This window comes from Typopeltis vanoorti, chromosome 20 (assembly GCF_054136105.1).
Source record: "Typopeltis vanoorti isolate ZY-2024b chromosome 20, IOZ_Tvanoo_1.0, whole genome shotgun sequence".
NCBI lineage: Eukaryota > Metazoa > Arthropoda > Arachnida > Uropygi > Thelyphonidae > Typopeltis > Typopeltis vanoorti.
This window is the reverse complement of record NC_143568.1, coordinates 29,508,717-29,529,561: the sequence shown is the minus strand read 5'-3', so window position 1 is coordinate 29,529,561 and position 20,845 is coordinate 29,508,717. Positions and strand designations below refer to the sequence as shown.

The 20,845-nt window shown below is 36.9% G+C and overlaps 1 protein-coding gene across 1 annotated transcript in view; it reads right to left on the bottom strand.

Annotated features, from left to right (window-relative positions):
- Positions 1-7,281: 7,281 nt before the first annotated feature.
- Positions 7,282-20,845, bottom strand: part of CtsK1 (C1 family peptidase 26-29-p) — a 103,883-nt gene continuing 90,319 nt past the window's right edge. The window contains exon 10 of the mRNA XM_090410714.1: positions 7,282-8,554. Coding sequence (XP_090266840.1) covers positions 8,367-8,554 — 188 coding nt within the window. The 3' untranslated portion in view covers positions 7,282-8,366. The remainder of the gene's footprint in view (positions 8,555-20,845) is intronic.

The following is a 20,845-nucleotide window of genomic DNA, read 5'->3' as shown; positions in this document are numbered from 1 at the left end:
GCACTGGATTTTTTTTTTTTTAAAGTACAACATCTTTTACAAAGTAAAGAGCTAAGTTTAATGTCTCCTAATTTCAGGTTTCATATCACTTTCTTTCATAATGTGATCCATATGGATGATAATGAATATGAGTGGAGAGAGCATGTAACCATTAAAACACCTTCCTGTACTTCAATTCTTACTACTACTATCTTACAATCTAAATATGGGCTATGTATAATGTTCCATTTATCACATATAATTTTAGCATTTTGAAAAACTTTCTCTTGATACATTTTTTTTTATAGATCCTTGTTATATTCCCACAATTTCTGAACTATTTGTGGTACAGTGTAAATCTGATCCAGACAACTCCCTTTTTGTCTGAACATAGCTTGTTGTTTAAGTTTCTCTTCCACATTTTTCTTAGCTTCAAATGTGTGTTTGCATAAATTTCACTTAGAACATTTAATAGGAAAATTCCTCTGTAATTCTCAGTTAATTTTATTTCCCTTTTTATTGATGACTACAAGAGCTCTATTTCATTTATCCAGAATCCTACCTTCTGCAGTGAAGCCTGTAAAACTCTTATGCCTCCATTTGTTTATTTTGTATGGGTTCTCCCTTTCCCTTAGGACAAGTTGAGCTCTCCTAATGAGGGATAAAGTATGTATTTTATGACTGTATATCCGTGTGTGTTCACAGGGCTGGTTTTGCCTGTTCTGGGAGACAAAAAAAAAAAACTAGTTTCCAAGTGAAAAAAAACCCTACCTCTGTATGAGACCAGCTAACTCACCTTCTTCACGTCTTGGACAGGAATCGAACCCAGGTCTTTCTGTCCATAGGGCTTCATTTATACCGACTGAGCTATGGAGGCTCTTTATACCTCCATATTTGAGTATTACTAGTTGAATTTTCATCTACTCCAGCTGCCTTCTACACTTCAGGTTTTTGATAGCCTTTTCTACCTCTAGTATTAACATGTTCTCCTGATTGCATTCCACTTCAATATTTTCTATTGCTATTCAGTCATTTCTAGTTTCATTTATCAATCTTTCAAAGTAATTACCAAAGACATTAAGAATTTCTTTATCTTTAGTTTTTAAAGCACCTTTATCATCTGAAATTCCTTTCATACGTACTCTTTCCTCCATTTCAAAGCTTCATATACCCTCTAAAATATTGTGCCAGCTTCGTATTTGTCTTCCATATTCTTACCATCTTCCCACAACTTTTAACTACTTTTACACACAGCTTTGCTCTCATACATTTTTCTCTGTACTTTCTGGTTTGATCCTTGTTTTCAAACTTTCATTTTTGTTTGAAATGAAAAACCTGCTTAAAACCAAGTGATGATCACTTCCAATTTCAAACCTCCTATATATTCTATCTTGAACCAGTATGAAAATACAACTATCAGTCTTTTTTCCATGTGAATTTGTGTATATCTATGTTGAAACATGAAGTTAGTGATGAGTAGTCCACATGCTGAACAGAAATCCAGCAGGCACTTATCATTATTATTAATTAGTTTGGCCCTTTTCTCTAAACTTTATCAAAACATTTGATACCTAGGATTCATTTCCTACCATACTATTTAGATCTCCAACAAAGACCAGCTTTTTCATTTTCTTTATGTCAGCTGCTTTCTCTGATGATTCAAAAAAATTCTTCTTCCTTAGCAGCACCTTCTGTGAGACCAGTAGCACAAATAAGTTTTACTGTTCCAAACCCCCATTTTAAAATTTATCTCTGTAACTGTTGTTACATAGATCTCACCTGTTTTAGTCTTCTTTGAATCAGTAACATAACTTATATCCATGTGGTAACTCTGGTTCTGTAAGATGGTACCGATGTTGCATTTGTTCTAGTAACCAGCTTTTCATTGTTCTCCCTAGATCCCTGCTGAAAACAGTAAAGATCTTCTTTAATGGGGGTGCACCTCATGAAGGTAAGGATTGAACACGAGGTCAGAAGCCCCCAGTCAGTTCTCTATGTTGCTTAAAGGGTTATGTGGAGGTATCTTACCAGTTATCTGGCTTTAACCCTTAAGTGATTCCAATAGTTTATTTTCCAATCCTATATCCTCTGATTTATGCAACAGCCTTTCATGAAGTATTCTCTCAAATGCCTTCGCAAAGTTAATCATCTAACTCAGGGGTCGGCAAACTTCTTTGACCATCGACCCTTTCAAGAGTTTGACTTTTTATCGACCCCCCTCTATTTTACTATTACGTAATTATAATAGGACAAGCAAAAAAGACGCTTATGTGAGTTTTTAGATTGTTTATTTTATAGTTAGTGTTTATTGTATGTATAATATAGTATATTATATTACTTTTACTACTACTATTAATATCACTGGTATTACTACCAGCCCTGCTGAACTCTTCAACATAGAGAAGTTTAGCTCGTGAATGGATAACGATTGAATTATGATATGTATGTTGATGAATTTTAGAACATTAACGCTCATTTGTATGTTGATGCGCAAAAATGAGACTGGGATCACTATGTGCGCGGTTCTTATTTACTTATACTTACACGTATTCAATCTCGCGCCGGCCGGGCGGGCACCACTAAAATCCATTTATTGGTAAATACGTCATTTGGCCTACTTGATTGGCCTCCATAACTATTTTCACGACCTTGCTCCATCTTATAGGTCCTATTTAATGTCATTGTTCCCACTATTCACTCTTAATTGCGTTGTCATTCAAGATGGAGGGAATCCAAGTTAACCAAATTAAATATTACCCGTACAATGATGTCTTATATTTTTCTATCGACCCTCAGCAATACTCTTAACCACTTTGGCGGCCACTGATTTAACTCATGTAAAGTCTTATATCACTATTTCAGTTATCTTTTCTAATAACAGCTTAATTTCACGGTCAGTCATGATCATGGCTCATTATTACTCACAGCATTGGGACCTAACCATTTAAAAAATTTAATCATTGCATCTATTCATTTTTACTTTTTTGACTTTTTTTTTAAAAAAAACACGTCTTTATTCAAATACATGCATGTGTAAATGCATTATATATTTATTTTTTTTAAAGCAGTGTATGTAGCAATGTTATCAAAAGACAAGCACTGGAGGAAGACCAAAATGTATGTGGATTGATACAGTAAAAAAGTGCCTTTAGAAGACAAAAATATAAGATCTGATAATGTTGGAGTCCTGACAGATAATAGATTAATTTGGAGGAAAATTTTTTTTATCAATACCTTTTTCATATAGTACTATCATAATATCATGTACACCTCCTGAGAGTACATATCAGGAATTTGATGATATCTGATTATTAGGAACACCTCCATGGAGTTTACAGACTTTGCAGGTCCACTAACATTCTAAACACACCAAATACTAACTATCATTTGCATAATACTCCCCTCACATAATTTGCTTGGAACTCATTTACTGATGCAGCATAACTGACTGGCAACAAATTTACAACTTCATTCAACTCTCCAAGAACATGAGGTAAGAAGCCCCCAGTCAGTTCTCCATGTTGCTTAAAGGGTTATGTGGAGGTATCTTACCAGTTATATGGCTTTAACCCTTAAGTGATTCCAATAGTTTATTTTCAATCCTATATCTGATTTATGCAACAGCCTTTCATGTGATATTCTCTCAAATGCCTTAGCAAAGTTAATCATCTAACTCATGTAAAGTGCTTACACCACTATCTTCACAAAACCATGCTGCCCAACATAAAGGCAGCATGGTTTGTTCACTCCTCCATAAACTAACCTCCCTACCATAGTATCCAATTCCTACCTAACCATTCCTGAATTCTGCCTTTAACCAACTTTTCCAATACCTTGCAATAAACAGTAATCTCATGCCCTTGCTAACTAAAGTCTTTCTTGATTTCCAGTAATGACCCCTAGTCCTCCCCACGCTACTCATGTACTGAACAACCTTTAAGTAACTTAAAGAAAAAGGGAGGGAGATATGTCTCCAGTTTCTATAAACCACAAATGTTCAATCTGTCTTCATAAGTATCCCATAACCTTCCTCCATACTTGTCATTACCTCTGGATTCTTTCCACCTCTTCTACATTGCCAGGGAAGCCAGGTGAACAAATCTGTTCACCTGGGTTCCTTGGAAATATACAACAGTCCAGAATGGGACCATATCAAAGCCTTATAAAGAGGTGTGATGACATCCTTATTTCTGTTTGTTAATGTGTTCTTCGATAACCAAGTAATTAATCCTATGAGCTATTTTAGTCACTTTTATAATATGGTGCCTGAACTTTACCCCAGTCCACTAGCACCCATTTCCTGCCCCCCCCAAAAAAAAAAACCTTAGCCTGTGTGATTTCTTGTAGTTCAGTTCCATCAACATGCAGCAACAACCATTGCATGCAGCTGGTAAGCTTTGTCACATTAAACTGACAGCCCATACATCTTTGCTTATACTTTTAGGCTATAAAAGTCTGTCTGCTCAATCTTCACATTATTCATATTGACTATTGCTCTAAACAGTTTTGCACCAACAGCAAATAACTGATGATTTCCTATAAAAATAGAAATAACAGATCGTTTCTTATATTTTTAACCTGTAAATTAAACAGCAGTGGCCCAAGTACAGAGCACTAGTCACACACCTTTTCCTGAATTTCACTCCATAAACTACTCACTGATGTCTATATCAATTAGCCACCTTTTATTCATCTCACCCAGTTTCATATCTAAACCTATTTGCTCCAATATATATATTTCATACAGCACTCTGTCAAATGCTTTGTGAAGTCTAACAGTATCATCATGTAGCTAATTCCCCTTATCCAACTCATCTGTTACTTTAATATAAAAAGTGAGTTAATTACTGAGGCATGACCTACTTTCACAAAACCATGCTGCCCAACATACAGTATCCAATTCCTAGCCACCCATTCCTGAATTCTGCCTTTAACCAACTTTTCCAATACCTTGATCATCTTTTTGTCCAGTGCTTTATACAGCTTATGAGATTGCAAAACACCTTTCCCTTTAAATGTCCTCTACACACTTTCTTTTTTAGCAACTCCTATTTAATGATGTTACTCATCCGTTTAATTTCTTTTTTTATCTTCCTTACTCTGCATTTCTGCTATTCCTTCCTTTAAACACCACTTGACCATTTCCCATGTAATCTCTCCCAGCAGTCCTAATTAAGTCCCATTATTATTATTATACAGGCACCTCCATGGAGTCCAAAAACTCATTGCAAGAGACCCAATCTATCATACCCTCTCCTTGAACCCATTAACAGAACAAAGCACTCACAACTGAATCTGGCAACCTGTTCCACTCATTCACAACTCTCCAAACAAAAAATCTAGTCCTCACACCCCTACTAACTACACCTTTATTCAAATTCGAAGAATGGCCCTTTGTTCTGGTCTCTCTAGCCAAGTGCTGAAATATCTCCCCCTGCATCTATCCTACAAAATCCTTTAAGCAACTGAAATATGTTTCTATCATATCCTCTCTTTTTCTCCTATCAACCAACTTCTGTAGTGTATACACCTTCAATCTATCCTCATAGGGAACATTCCACAGGCCACTCATCTGTGGGAATAAAAAAAAAAAACTTGTAGACCTGCGTTTTATCTAAAGCATCATCCTTAAAGGCTTGCTGAAGCATAACAATAGTTTCAGCTGCACTTTTATCCCAAAAATAAAATTTTATGCACAAACTGTTCTTTGTGCTCAACCATCAAAATCACTAAACGTCAAAGCACTAACAAGGCAGAACAACGAACTGGTTCACACAGGATGACACCATCTGTCACTAGAAAATGCACATATACCAAATTCAGATTAGTTATTTTTGGATATGCCCTTATAAGCAACAGTTTTTATGTGTTTGTGAATCTTGTCCAAAAGAGTTGTAAACCTATCATACATTTAATATCACAGATGGTTAAATCATGCTCTTGAGATCCAACATCAAAAACTTTGATCAAAAATCTACTTGTTTATTAAATTTCTGAAAATGTATTTGAAAAGAATCATGGTTTAATTATGCTAATTTCTTGAAGGTATAATTTGATTTAATTATGTGGTTAAATCAGATTTTTACAGTTTAATCAGGCAAATTAGATTATTTGCTTTAAGATAAAATTGCTTTTTTTAAAAAAAATACGGAAGAAAAAATTTTAGTCATGAATATATATATATATATATATATATATATACAGGGTGTTTGGGATAAATTTGACAGTTTCGTAAGGAAAAAGAAAATCTTCTTTGTATCTATTAAATTTAATGAATTGACAAAAAAACATTACAGGCAGAGTTAATTACAATACTATCAACAAGATTTACTCAAAATAACCACCATTAGCATCGATCACAGCTTCAATTCTGCTTCGGAACCTCGAACAAGCTGATGCTACAGTCTCCCTGGGAAGGGCCGCAAAAACTGTTTTAATTTTATCCATTAACTGGGCTTTTGTATTACTGGAAGTGCGATTGGTGTCTTTTTCAACTGCGCCCCATACAAAATAATCCATGGGGTTAAGGTCTGGGGAGTTTGGAGGCCAAACATTTGGACTGGTGAAGTCGTAGAAATTTTCAGACAACCATTTTTGACTTTTCCCAGAGGTGTGGCAAGGGGCCGAATCCTGCTGCCATACATACGGCCTACCATTGCCTACCCTTGTTATCCAGGGCTTGACTACAGTTAGCAACTCCACGAACAAAGCCCGAATTCCAATGCCAGGGTTCTTCAACACCTGTTCCTGCAGATTTGCAAGGAATTCTGCTGTACGAACGCAATCAGATCGTCTGCTAGGGATCTTTCTTCTTGCTACATCCTCGTAGTCACCATTGCAAGTCTCTAGTTCATGCCTGATTGTTTTTACTGTATTCAGGGAGCATTGGGCAGCAGTCGTAATATCCTTATTTTGATGGCGGGCACGAATCATCATGATACAAGTTATTCTCTTCCATGATTCAGGTGGGTTCCAGCTATCCATCCTTTCTGACATCTTGTATATGAATGAAGAAGGGTCCAAACTTTTAAATGAAGAGAAGTGTGTGTTAATACATGTAACTTACGGAAAAATATAATTAATTATAAATATGTCAAATTTATCCCGAACACCCTGTATATATATATATATGAAGTGATAAGCTTCAAAAAAGTTTATTAAATCAAAAATATTTCGTGTAGTTCCTGAAAGGCAAACTATCAAGCATATATAAATTATTGACCCTTTCAAATAAGGTTAAACCAAGTTAGAAAAATTAAATTTTGCAAGATACAGGCCTATTTATGAAAAATTAGAAAATGCTTCCAGGGTTTTTAAAAATATTTATTTCAATAAAAACTCATTTTTCTGTCATTAAAATTACTAATTAATCTAAGATCTGTTGTTAAATTAAATATATCACTTATTATAGTACAGTTTTTCTATCACAATTCATTGCATTTAAAAAAGTTCCACTCAGCAGAATTTCTCTTAATTAAAAACTTTTGATTTCAGTAACAGTTTTTAAAAAATTCAATGTTTTATAAAATGTACTAATAGCAACATTACATTCTACTTCACATGACTAGTGATAATACCTCTGGAACAGGCATGAAAGAAACAGTTATCAACAAGATTGATAAAAAGGCTTTGACTTAAATGATAACTTTAACAAGTGTATACATGAGAGAACTGGATTATAATTTCATTTTGATTGTACCTTTGAGTACTATTTACAATGAGATATTTAAAAAAAAAAAAAAATACATCCATTTAAAATTTTTAACATGATTTTAACATTTAAAATTATTTAAAAATAGATACTTAAGCTCATTTTTAACATGAATTCTCAATATACTACTGTGCTATAAACATTCAAAGTAGGTTTACAACATACACAAATGTGCATGCATGGTGGGCTTCAAAGGCACACTGGATTTGGCAATTACAGTTCTATTTATGTCTTATAAATACGCTACACTGAGTGACTCCTCAGAAACTTGACATTCTATGAGAAATTAATATATTCAAACAGGTATAAAAGTCATTAACTAGAAAAACTTAGATGAGATGGGAAAGGTCTACAAGAAAGACAACTTCATATGCTACTCTTGCAGAAATTGTGAGACAGCAAAGTCATTGGTTGATCTGTATAACAAAACATGGAATCACAACCTATTCAGTTAATGTTATATACATAAGTTCATTACGAGACAGTTTATGAAAAATAATTCTCTACAATATATGCATCACAAATGAAAGAGTATTTTTAATTTAAGTACTCAAAATCAACATATATCCACTGTCTGCACAACTAAACTGAATTTATATTTACAATTACATAGAACTATTTAAAATACGGCATTGTTTCACAATCAGCATGAGAAGGCACTAATTTCATCTAAATTCTATTTAACAACTGCATATGTTGGTGAAGTTGCAACTCCACAGTTGTTATCCTTTTGACTAATGAGGACATAACCATCATTTCCCCAGTAAGTTGACCATGAATTTTTAATCAGCCAGTAGGGCTCTCCATTTAATGCGCCATAACCCACAGAAAGAACTGAATGATCTAGATCATCACTTCCAGACTCTAAAATGGTAACAAATAATTATAAGGTATTTTTAACATTCATGTTACAATAAATGTTAGACATTTTAGTTATACAAATCCAATATAGAAATAAGTTTAATGATGAATGAAATTTAGCAGAGTTCTGACAGTAACCAAAATTTTAAAAAGTGACTTGTATTTCCCAAGGCTTTCACATACCCCCAGAGGCATGTGTACCACACATTGAGAAGCACTGCTCTAATCTATAGCATCTTCATTACTAACGACATACTTGCTAGTTAGCAAGTCTAATTCATTTAAGATTTTTAAAAAATAACCTTGCCTAGAAGACAATATTAGACCAGTCTGTTACACTGAGAATATGTGTAATAACAGATTATTTATTATATATAGTTGGTAGGGGGGAATGACTACCAACTCCTTGAGTGTTGACGCTAGTTTCTTGGCTAGGTGATAATTGGGGCTGTCTATACCTTCAACCGGAGGGGTGTGTTTTGTTTATGAATCTTTGGTAGACTGTAAATTCTCAGGGAATGAGCATAGTGCAGAATTAATTTTTTAATGGCATCTTCCGGCCATGTAGTGACGGATTTAAGTAGCTTCTCCGTTTTCTTTTTTTTTATTCGATTGGTAGGGGTCATAGTTAACTAGTTGATATGTGCTGTTGTCCAAGACTATTAGATTCATTTTTTCCAAATAAGTAGTTCGATTTAGAATAACTGTGGCACTGCCTTTGTCAGCTCTAGTAATCACGATGTCCGGGAAAAAAAAATAAAGGTGACATAAACTGGAGAAAATTGATATGTATGGAGTAATTACTTTGAAAGATTGCTAAATGAAACAAGTGACAGCATGGTGTTAGAAAATGCTAAACAGGAATGCCATCTGGCATATATATATATATATCTATACTTGAAATAGAAAAAGCTATAATAAACCTGATATGTGGAAAGGCAGCTGAAATAGATGATGATCGACCAGAAATGCTAAGTATGGAGGTATAAAAGTCTCACAGTGGCTGCACTGCATCGTTCAGCGAGCCTGGACAGATGGACAAATTCCAGATGATTAGAGTAGAGCTCTCATAGTACCCATATATAAAAAGGAAATGAACAATGTGAAAATTACAAAGGTATCTCTGTACTGATTCCTGGTAAGATTTATGCCAGTATACTTGAGAAACGGTTGAGAAGGATTGTGGAAGGGAAGCTTGGTGAAGAACAAGCTGGATTCAGGCCAAATAGAGGGATCAGATTTTCACTTCACAACAAATAGTCGAGAAACCGTGGGAATATAACAAAGATCTGTATTTAAGTTTTGTAGACCTGCAATAGGCATATGTAATAATGCAAAGAGAAAAGCTATTCAAAATACTACAGTTATATGGTGTAAATGTGGCATTATATCAAGCAATACTCAGTCTTTATTTGAATTGGAAGTTAGCTAGAACTGAAGTACAGGAAGATGGTTTCATGTTAAATCTGGTGTTAGAACTGATAATTAGTCAAAACAAAGATGTACATTATGAAGGAAAGTGGTATTAAACCTGATATCAAAATTGGTGATGTTAATCTCAGCTCTTTACTTTATGCAGATGACATTGTACAGGATTTATTTAAAAGTATAAGTCTCCAAGATTCCGTGACTAAATTGAATAACTGTTGTAATAAATTTGGTATAAAAATCAGCAATAACAAGACAAAGACAATAAAAGTAGATAGAAACATTGAATAAAGAACCTATAGCACAAGTAAAGACATTTCAGCTAATGATACTGTACTCTATAATGACAAGGAAGAACTAGGAAAAATTCTTGATAAAGTTAACAAGATTAGTAATAACAGAGGATTTCAACTCAATCCTAACAAGACAAAGATGATTATAGTTCTCAAACAAGTGTACCTTAATGGAGAAAGAATTGAAGTCAGCAAGTTTGAGTACTGGAAAACATTAATGTGAAGAATTGCTGTTCAGAAGAAGATTAGGAATGGTTAACCAACAGTCAGACTTGTCTAAAATCTGGAAGGATGGATCTATCTCCATTCGAACAAAATTGAGGATTTTGGATGCAGTTGTTTTTCCAACAGCGATTTATGGATGTGAGATTTGGAATCTAAAGAAGTCAGATAAGAAAAGAATGGCTATTTTTGAGATGTGGTGTTACAGAAGGCTGTTGAGGATATCATATACTGAAAGGCATACAAATGAATGGGTGTTAGGAAAGATCAGTAAAACTTTAAGGCTCCTTAAGGATATTGACAGACAGAAAAGTTCAAAAATATTTTGGAGACATTGAAAGGATGGAAGGAGGACTTCTCATAACAGTAATAGAAGGTCAAGTTGCTGGGAAAAAAAGGAAGAGCTAAACAATCAGTGAGATGGGTAGATGGGGTATGTGTGGAGTGACTGATCTGGAGAGCTAAAGCCTCCAGAAAAGCATACAACAGGACTACGTGGTGAGGTCTGGTGTGGCACATCACCAAGCATTGGAGTGACCATATGGCATCTGTGGATGTCCAGTAAACATATGATGATGAGGCACAATTTTTAGTGAAGATGATAAATTAAATATGGAAATAGAATCAAAGCTAGTATGGTAGGAAATCAAGTGAATAAATTTATATGGAATAAGAGTGAAATTAGTCAACACACTAAATTAGCTGTAATATAATATAAGACAGTGTTCAAACCAATTTTAGCTTATGGATCTGAGAGCTGGGTTAGAAATAAAGACCACAGATATAAGAGTCCTGAGAAAGATTAGGGGTATGAACAGATGGCATCAATGGCAATATATATTAAAAATGAGGATATTAGGAAAGAACTTGACATTGCTAGCATCCAGGAATGGTTAGCAGAGCTAATCTTAGGTGGTATGGTCATTTAAACAGAATAGGAGAGGAAAGATTAGCGAAACAGTTGGCAGGAAAATGACCCAGAGGAAGATCAAGATATAGGTGGATTGATACAGTAAAAAGTGTCTTAGAAGACAGAAATATGAGATCTGATAAGGTTGGAATCTTGACAGATAAGATTGATTTGGAGGAAAATTGTTGTAATTCATGTAGTACTATCATAATATCCTGTACACTACTTGAGACTACATCAGGAATTTGATGATGAAATTACTCATAATATAGAATCAGTAGATAAATTCAATATGAATCAGGAACTATGTGAGAACTGGAATGAAAATAATTACAAATTATTTACACACCAATATTTCACAAACTCAAACTAGTATTATCAAAGTGCTATAAAGATAACCACAGTGAAGATGGAGAATGAAATTACCTCAAGAACAAGGAAAAATCACATGCATGGAGAGCAGCATTAACCCTCTGCAAATAATCTTCTGTGTATGATAAAAATTTGTATAGGATCATATCATCAGCTCTACTGCAGTTATCCAGGTTCCACAGAACTTCAGCTGCCTTCTGATTTCAACTGAGATGTGTATTAGTCTGGCTTTCTTTTACCTAACGAAATGGTCTTTATCCAAGGCATGTTGTGCTAGTCCACTTTTAGATTGCCCATACCAAATATACTTATGTTCTTTCCTTCTTACAAGGTTGTCCATCCTTTGTGTCAGGAAAGCAAACTTTGTTCAGAAGTTTGTAGACTGTTCTAGTTTTGTGTTGCTTAAGAAAGAAGAGTCCAATCTATATGTTAGAACTCTGATGTAGGGAATGGTATATATATATTATATTATCTGGTTGGGCATAAGGGAGCGGGTTCTTTTTAAGGAGCTTAGCCAGGATTTTTTGTTATCTTATTACTACGGGCGACTCCAGGGAGTCCTTAGACTCGTCGAGGTAGGCCCTAAACATCATGTCCACACTACCATATGACATTCTCACAGTATCTATCCTACCTTGCCTTGAACTCACTCACTGTCATAGCACCCACCACAGACTTTGGCAGCTTATTCCACTAACTGACCACTCTAAAAGTAAAGAACCCAGCTCTAACACTCCTGCTAACCACACTCTTGCCCAGCTTCCATAGGTGTCTCCCTAGTTCTGATCTCAAAAATATCCTCTGAATTAATCCTATAGAAACCCTTTAGCAATTTGAATGTCCCAACATATCTCCCCTTTTCCACCTATCAACTAATTTCTGTAACCCACAAATCTTCAACCTGTTCTCATATGGTTCATTCCATAGACCTGCTATCATCTTAGTCACTTGCCTCTGGATCCTCTCCACCTCCTCCCCATCAAGAAGTAACCTAGGTGACCAAATCTGGGCACAGTAGTCGAGATGAGGTCTTATCAAGGCTCGGTACAGAGGTACAATAACTTGCTTGTCTCTGCTCGTCAAAGTATTTTTCAACAACCAAGTGAGTTGATGAGCTGATTTAGCTACTTTTGCAATCTGCCCCCTAAACTTCATCTCCCTATCCACCAACACTCCCAAGTCCCTGGCCTCATCAATCTCCTGGAGTACAGTTCCACCAATGTGGTATACTGCTGCTAATATTTTCACCCCAAAATGCATAACCTTACATTTTGTCACATTAAATTGACATCCATTCTCCTTAGCCCAGAACTCCAATCTATCCAAGTTGTCCTGCAAGATTTTGACATCTTTTGCATTCACTATTGCCCTACCCAACTTTGCATCATCAGCGAACAATGAACTGTTCCCCTTAGATCCTTCCCTATGTCATTAATGGACAAATTAAACAGCAGTGGTTCAAGAACAGAACCCTGCGGCACACCACTAGTCACAGGCCATCTTTTGGACTCTACTCCTGAATATCTCTCCATCAACCACCCACCTATTCATCTCACCAACCCTATATCCATTCCCATATGTTGTAGTTTATGGATTAGAATTCCATGTGGCATCCTGTCAAATGCCTCAGCCAGGTCCAGCAGTATCACTGTAAGCCCACTACCCTTATCCAGTTCGGCCGTCACTGTGTCATAAAAATTGAGCAAGTTACTGAGACATGATCTACCCTTCACAAAGCCATGCTGTTCCCCGTACAGTATCTCATTTTCATCAATCCATTTCTGTATTTTTTCCTTGACTGCTTTCTCCAAGACCTTGACAACGACTCCTGATATGCTGATCGGTCGGTAATTTGCAACCGTAGTCTTGGATCCTCCCTTATGCAGTGGAACTATTTTCCCCTCTTTCCACACCTTTGGGACTAAACCAGACCCAAGACTCAGATTAAACAACATGGTCAAGGGCACTGATAATTCTTTAGCCACTTCACGCAAGACCAGTGCCGGTATACCATCCAATCCCACAGATGTATTCACATTAAATTTCTGTAATAGACTATTCACCTCCACTTCATTCATCACAATACCCATATAAACTAATGGTTCCTTCATTTTTTCAATGTCACTACCTGGATGATATACTTTTGCAAAGTGCTCCCTCAGTATCTCCACTATCTTGACTGATTCAGTGACCTCCTTACCATTGTCATTCCTTAAAATCATTTTGCCATGTACAGTTTTTTTCTTGCTTGCAGCATATTGAAAGAACTGTTTGGGATCCTCTTAAGTTCCCTCCACAGTTGTTTCTTTTTTTGCAGCTCAAGCTTAATGGTGTTATTCATCCATTTAACCCCTACTTGTTTTACTATTCGGACCTTAGGTATATAATCAGCCATAACCTCCTGTAAATGCTCCTTGACCACTTCCCATGCACTATCAACATCCAGCCCTTGCAGTTGTACATGCCACGGCACCGATACAAGCAATCTCCTAAGCTTGTCATACTTGCCAGCACAGTAATTCCACATATACCCTGTCTTAATTGAAAATTCCACACCTTTAGCCACCTCCCAGGTCAAGACCTTATGATCACTCTCACCAATAGGTGGCAACATGGTCATATTCATTACAGTCAAATTCTCAGATGCTATTACCAGGTCAAGCACTCTCACACCCCTAGTATTTTCAATTACATTGCTGTCTCAGATAGTTATCCCTTAATAATTGAATAAAATCCATTTCCTTCCTCGCATGTGTCCTCTACTCCTTCCAATCAATGTTACCATAGTTGAAATTCCGCCATAATAATTACCCTCCTTCCACTCATTTCATCAATTTGTTTATGCATACTATCTCCACCATCTATTCCATCACCTGGTCTATAGCAGCACCCAACTGTATATTTTATTCTGCCAGTCTCAATCTCACACCAAATAGCCTCAAATGAGCTCCTTTCACTATCCTGCAATACAACTTCAATTCTCCTTGGCTGCAGTTCATCAGCTATCATCAATAATACCCCTCCCCCCATTTTATTCTCTCTGTCCCTCCTAAACACACTATAACCTACACATTTTATCCCACTAACTATATCATTTTCCATCAGCCATGTTTCACTAATGCCAATAACCTGTGGCCAGGAAGAGCCAATCAAGGCCAAAAATTCTTCCTTCTTGTTCCTAATACTCCTGGCATTAGTATACATGAAATGCAGTGATCCCTTTGTCCCACCCCTACTTGATGCGTTATTCTAAATGTCCCATTCCCATTTTTGTCCTTAGTGCTGGCTCGGTTACATTATATTCATTTTTACACTCAACTGTCTCACCGAAGTTTGCATATCCCCCCCCCTCCTTGGTAGTTCTAGTTTCCCCTGGTTCTGCATATCCATTTTCACTTCATTCAGCAACAATTTTTTCAGTCTCCGCACACCAAATCCATTCAAATGCAGGCCATCCATCTTGTATAAATCCTTTCGCCCATCAAACTCATTCCACACACCACACCGTCTGCATAACCTGTGCATAATGTCATTTACGATTATGGCCCTTCTTAACTCCTCTCTGTCATACTGCGGCAAGACTCGCCATTCTAACTCTGTCACTCTTTTCTTTTGCTACCTTTAACAATATTTTCAAATCCTCTCTCATAAAAAATTTATCTCCTTTCAATTCATTTGTACCCGCCATAACTATTAATTCTTTCGCCCTCTGTTTTTGCGCTCTAATACTCTCACTTACATCCTTAAATTTCGCACCCAGTAAGTACGATTTAGTTAAATTCCCATCTATCACTCCTCTTAATAACGAGTCACCATACAACACTCTTTCCTTCATTTCAGAAACTCTCCCACTCTTACGCTGTTTATTTACGTTAGCCGAATCACTCTGGAAAGAGTTTTGCAGGTGCTCTAATTGCCGCTGCACGTTTTGTATCGCTGCATGCAACCTAGCGATCTCACTTCCTACAAAAAGTTCCTCATTTTTTTTATCATTCAAACCATTTTCTCTTTCTGTATAGTTGCTCTCACTCTTTTTTAGATCACGCTCACATTGCCATCTTGTACATTGCAATTCCCAATCAAGCCACTATTTTCACTCTAATTCTGGCTTTCTTCAACCATAACTGTCTCGCAACCTGACACATACTTCAACTCCTCACCCTGCTTACACTTTCTGCACACTCTCCCACCACTATCCCTCAATCCAATCTCCAGCCTCATTCGGGAATGCATACATCCACACACATCGCACTGGACAAATTCTTTCCCATTATAGTTTTTGAACAATGGCATCGTATTTTTGGACGCCATTATCTTATGTCGCATTGGCGCCATATTCAAATCTATGAAACGTATCGTTAAATACTGAATTAAATAACGGAATTCACACCATAATCACCCAGACACAACAAGCTACCAAAATTAGACAATATTACGTTATGATTTTAACCTATATTCTAATTTTCATTCAGAATTGTACTTCGCTTTCGGGAGCTCCCTGAAAATACGACCGACCATGCCTTATGCTGGGACAGTTTCTAAAAAGATTGTGACTCTCAAGCCACATGAAATACGAGTGACTTTTAAACCTTTAAAGACTATCCGCCATTTTTTAACATCTCTGAAAGACAGTCATGCCTTCTTCAAATATGCCAGTGTCTATAACATCCCCTGTTCATGTGAATTAAATTACATTCGTCAGACCTCAAGAAGTTTGGAAATTAGAAAAAAGAACACGTAGGAGATGTAAACAATAACACAGAAGACAATTCTGGGTTAGCCTTTCAATTCTCGAGGACAAACCATACCATCGAATGGAACAAAAGCTCCATGCCCTATTTAGAGGAAGATTTCCGCTCCCGATACATAAAAGAAGCCATAACAGTGATCCATTCTAAACACAATCGCAATAGAAACCAAGGGTTAATTCTAGCTGATATTTGTAAGATCCTCAAGCATGCCAGAGTTAAATTTCGCTGCTAATTACAGAATGTTCCTGTATAACAACAGTTGGCATTATACACGCTCCATGCATTTGATGTACACATTCTTCTGTATTTGTAAAAAATACAATTGTATTCGGTTCATTCCTTCATGAACAGTTTAAGTTGTTTTGTATCTCTTTTATTCACTTTTATTCATTGAAGAAGCCAAACAGTTAAGTTAGCAAAACTTGTTGGTATTTCTTACTTAGTATCAATTAAAATGCTTCGGCCAATAAAACCCAGTTTATATCAATTTTCTTACGTTTAGATAGTCAAAAATAACATAGAATCATCATGGGCAGTATATGCCTTTACCTCATCTACTGCTCTTGTAACTTTATTATAAAAGGCTAGCATATTACTAAAACAAGAGTGCCCCTTCACAAATCCATGTTGACTCTCACAGATAACATTACCCTCATCTGCCCAATGCTCTATATGGTCCCTCACTAATTTCTCCAAGATCTTAACAACTACTGATGACACACAAACTGGACTATAATTAGTCACTTCCAGTCCGCTTCTGCCCTTATGCAATGGCACTATCTTACCTTCCATCCATTCCCTGGGCACCTTTCCCATAGCCAGACTTTCATTGAAAAGCTAGGTCAAAGCAACTGTCAGTTCTTTAGCACATTCTCTCAAAACTCATGGTGAAATACCATCCAGTCCCACAGTTTTAGGAACACATTCTCCTCCTGTACGTCTAAACCTCGAACCTGCCCTATCCCTCTAGTATTAAAATTTACTCCTTCAGGATGAAATACTCCAATAAAGTGTTCATTGAACAATTCCACTATGTCCTCTGCATCAGCCACACTATCCATTTTTATCCCACAAGTCATTCTTCCACAATCATTTCTCCTCCTACTGGCCACATAGCTAAAAATTTTCTAGGATTTTCTTTGGATCTTAGGGCCAATCTCTTCTCATATTCCAGTTTTGCCTTCCTCACCATACTAGTCACTCTCCTGGCCTGTGTCTTATATTCTTCATGCATCTGCCTCTTCACCTGTCTCCTTATATCTCTTCCATAGCCTCTTTTTCAAATGCAGTTCCTGTTTAATATTATTTGTCATCCACTTTACTCCAAATTGTGTCCTCTTCTTCACTTGTGGAATACAGCTTACTATTGCTGCTAACAAATATTCCTTCACAATTTCCCAAGCACTAATGCTATCCCAGCCTTCCAATTCCTCCTTCCATGAAATTTCCCCAAGTTGATATCTAAGACTATTATAATCACCTGCCTTATAATTCCACATATGTTCCCGTCTCTTTGATACTCCTGCATGTCTATTCATCTTCCAAGTCAAAACCACATGGTCACTCTCCAACTGGTGGGAGAGATGTCATCTCAGTTATTATCAACTCTTCTGATGCAATAACCAAATCTAAAACTCTTGAACCTCTTGTTCCATCTATTACATGTTGCCTAAGACATTTGTCCCTCAAGAATTCTAGAAATTCCATTCCCTTATTGCTACATGCATCTTCCTCTCCCCAATTTATACTGCTGTAGTTAAAATCTCCCATAACAATCATTCTTCTTGCACTTGCCAAGCTGAACTGTCTAAACATCTCCTGGTCCCCATTCTCTGCTCCTTGGTTTATAGCAACACCCTACTAAATATCCCGTCTTTCCTGCCTCTACCTCACACCATATGCTTTCAAAATCATTAGTGTCACTGCCTTCCAAATCCTCCACTCTTAGAGGACATAAGTTGTCACTTATCATAAGCAGTCCTCCAACACCACACTTTCCCTTAATATCCTGCCAAAAAATGTTGTATCCTGCTACTTGATTCCTTTTATTTTATCCTCTTCTGTCAACCACGTTTCAGTGATCCCAATAATCTTTGGCCAGGCTGATGCTATCAGCACCACCAATTCCTCTCCTTTATTCCAGATACTCCTGGCATTAGTATAAAGCATAAAAATGCCACTGTTTCTATAACCAGCATTATACTCTCTAGACTCCACTGGGCTCAGCATTACCTAATGTCGTCCCCCTTCTCCCAAGTATCCATTCCCACAAGAGGCCACCCCTGCTACCATCCACCCTGGGCATTCTAGTTTCCCTGCATTGACACACCGACTCGTTCAGAAAGCAGTCTCCAAATGCCTACATCCTTCCTCAAACGCCTCCAAGCATCCACATATTCCAATCCTCTCTTCTGACACATTCTAGCTATTATGTTATTCAATATTACTGCTCTTCTGCTCAGCTTGTCACTATCATACCTAGGCAACACGCACACTATCTTTCCTCTCTGCATCTTCTTTCGTACAACCTCGAGCAAGAATCTCATATCTCTCACTGCCCAATTTACGTTACCTCTCAAGTCATTTGTTCCTCCCATCACAATCATCTCATCCACCCTTTCACCCCTCTTAATTGCCATAGCCACGCTTTATATAGTTCCTCCAGGCAAACACTCCTCACGCATCCTTTCTTGAACACCACGGATCATTGAGTCCCCATAACATTACACCTCTTGCCACCCTGTTCCTCAATTGTTCACGTGCATCCCTCAATCTTTCTCCTCTAACACTTTCTCTCTGTTCTCCTACTTACCTGCCTTCCTGACATCACTCTATCCCTGGTTCCAGTGCTCCCTCGCATTCTTCTCTCCTACTGTTTCCATTCTCTCCTATCATTCCCATAACTCTCTCTCTCATTCCCTCTCTTCCACTTATCCTATTCTCTTCTACCATTCCCATAATTCTCTCTCTCTCATTCCCTCTCTTCCACTTATCCTATTCTCTCCTTCTCTATCATTCCCACTCTGATTTGCCTTGCATTCGTCTCTTCCATTCACCTAATCTCATCTTTCACATTTTTCATCTCATTCCCTAGACATTCAACCTGCTCTTTCAGTTCATCTATCTCTCTCTGCAAGTCAGCAACTCTTATTTGCCATTCATCCTCCCAATTGAAACCATCTCCGAAAACTTCACAATCCTTCAACCTTTCCATACTCCCCACTCTTATTATTTTATTCATATTTCTCTCGCCCTCTATCATACCACTCATCTCTCTACGTGGAGAATCTTCTGCCTCTGACTCAACAGGGTCAGTTATAATCATCTCTAACTCACCAAGTTCCTCCCATTGCCTGATTTTGCACATATATGTATTTCTCCTTCTCTCACCTGCCACATATACAACCGCTGGGGCGCATACATTCCACAAGTCCCACATGCTACAAAATCTCATATGATATAACACAAAATGGAGTCCTCGAATGGGGAGAACTTGGCGATACGCCATTTGCAATTTTAACGGCCCCTGCTGCTATTATTCAAAATAGTGTCGAGGAATTATTACAACTAAATGCTAAATAAGTATAAGGGAGTATAAATATATAAGTAAAAGTACAAACAAATACAAACAAAACATTTAAGTATACTAAATATAAATAAAATTAAACTAAATAATGAAAACTTATGTTATCTTCTTTTTCTCTTCCACATTATGCATCTGATTCCGACCCCATCTTCTTGGTAACCAAAATACACAATGTAGTGACAACAACTAACTTCAAAATCAACCACTAAAGGACACTCGTATTCCAGAAAAACAATGTAGCACAAATCTCGACAAAAGTCAGATTATTCACTGATTAAAAAGTACTTTTTTTTTTCAAATCTAGATTGGAAATTGTCTCTAAGCTGGATTTTGCAGAAGTGTAACTCACACAATGCAGTTTGCAAACAAGACGGCAGCAAAAACTTAAATAATGATTTACAGTTACTGATTTTTTGCCAGCCTGGTTGGCCGAGTGGGTAGCATATCCATTCTCCAGCCAAAAGGCTGCGGGTTCGAATCCCACCGTGGGCATGGATGTTTGTGATTGTCTGTGGAAATACTAGTGGTGGTCAGTGGGAGATGGTGTTGGTGTAGTTGTGGTTAGTTGAAGTTGGTGGATTGAGTGGTGGATACAGAAAGTTGTGGAGTGGGTGCCCTCCTTCGATGCGTCTTTGGACTCTCTGGAGTTATAATTTTTGATTTTAAAAGAGTTTAGTAATCCTGTTGATTTGTACTGGATTTATTTAGGAATATGTCACCTGCATGAAGTAA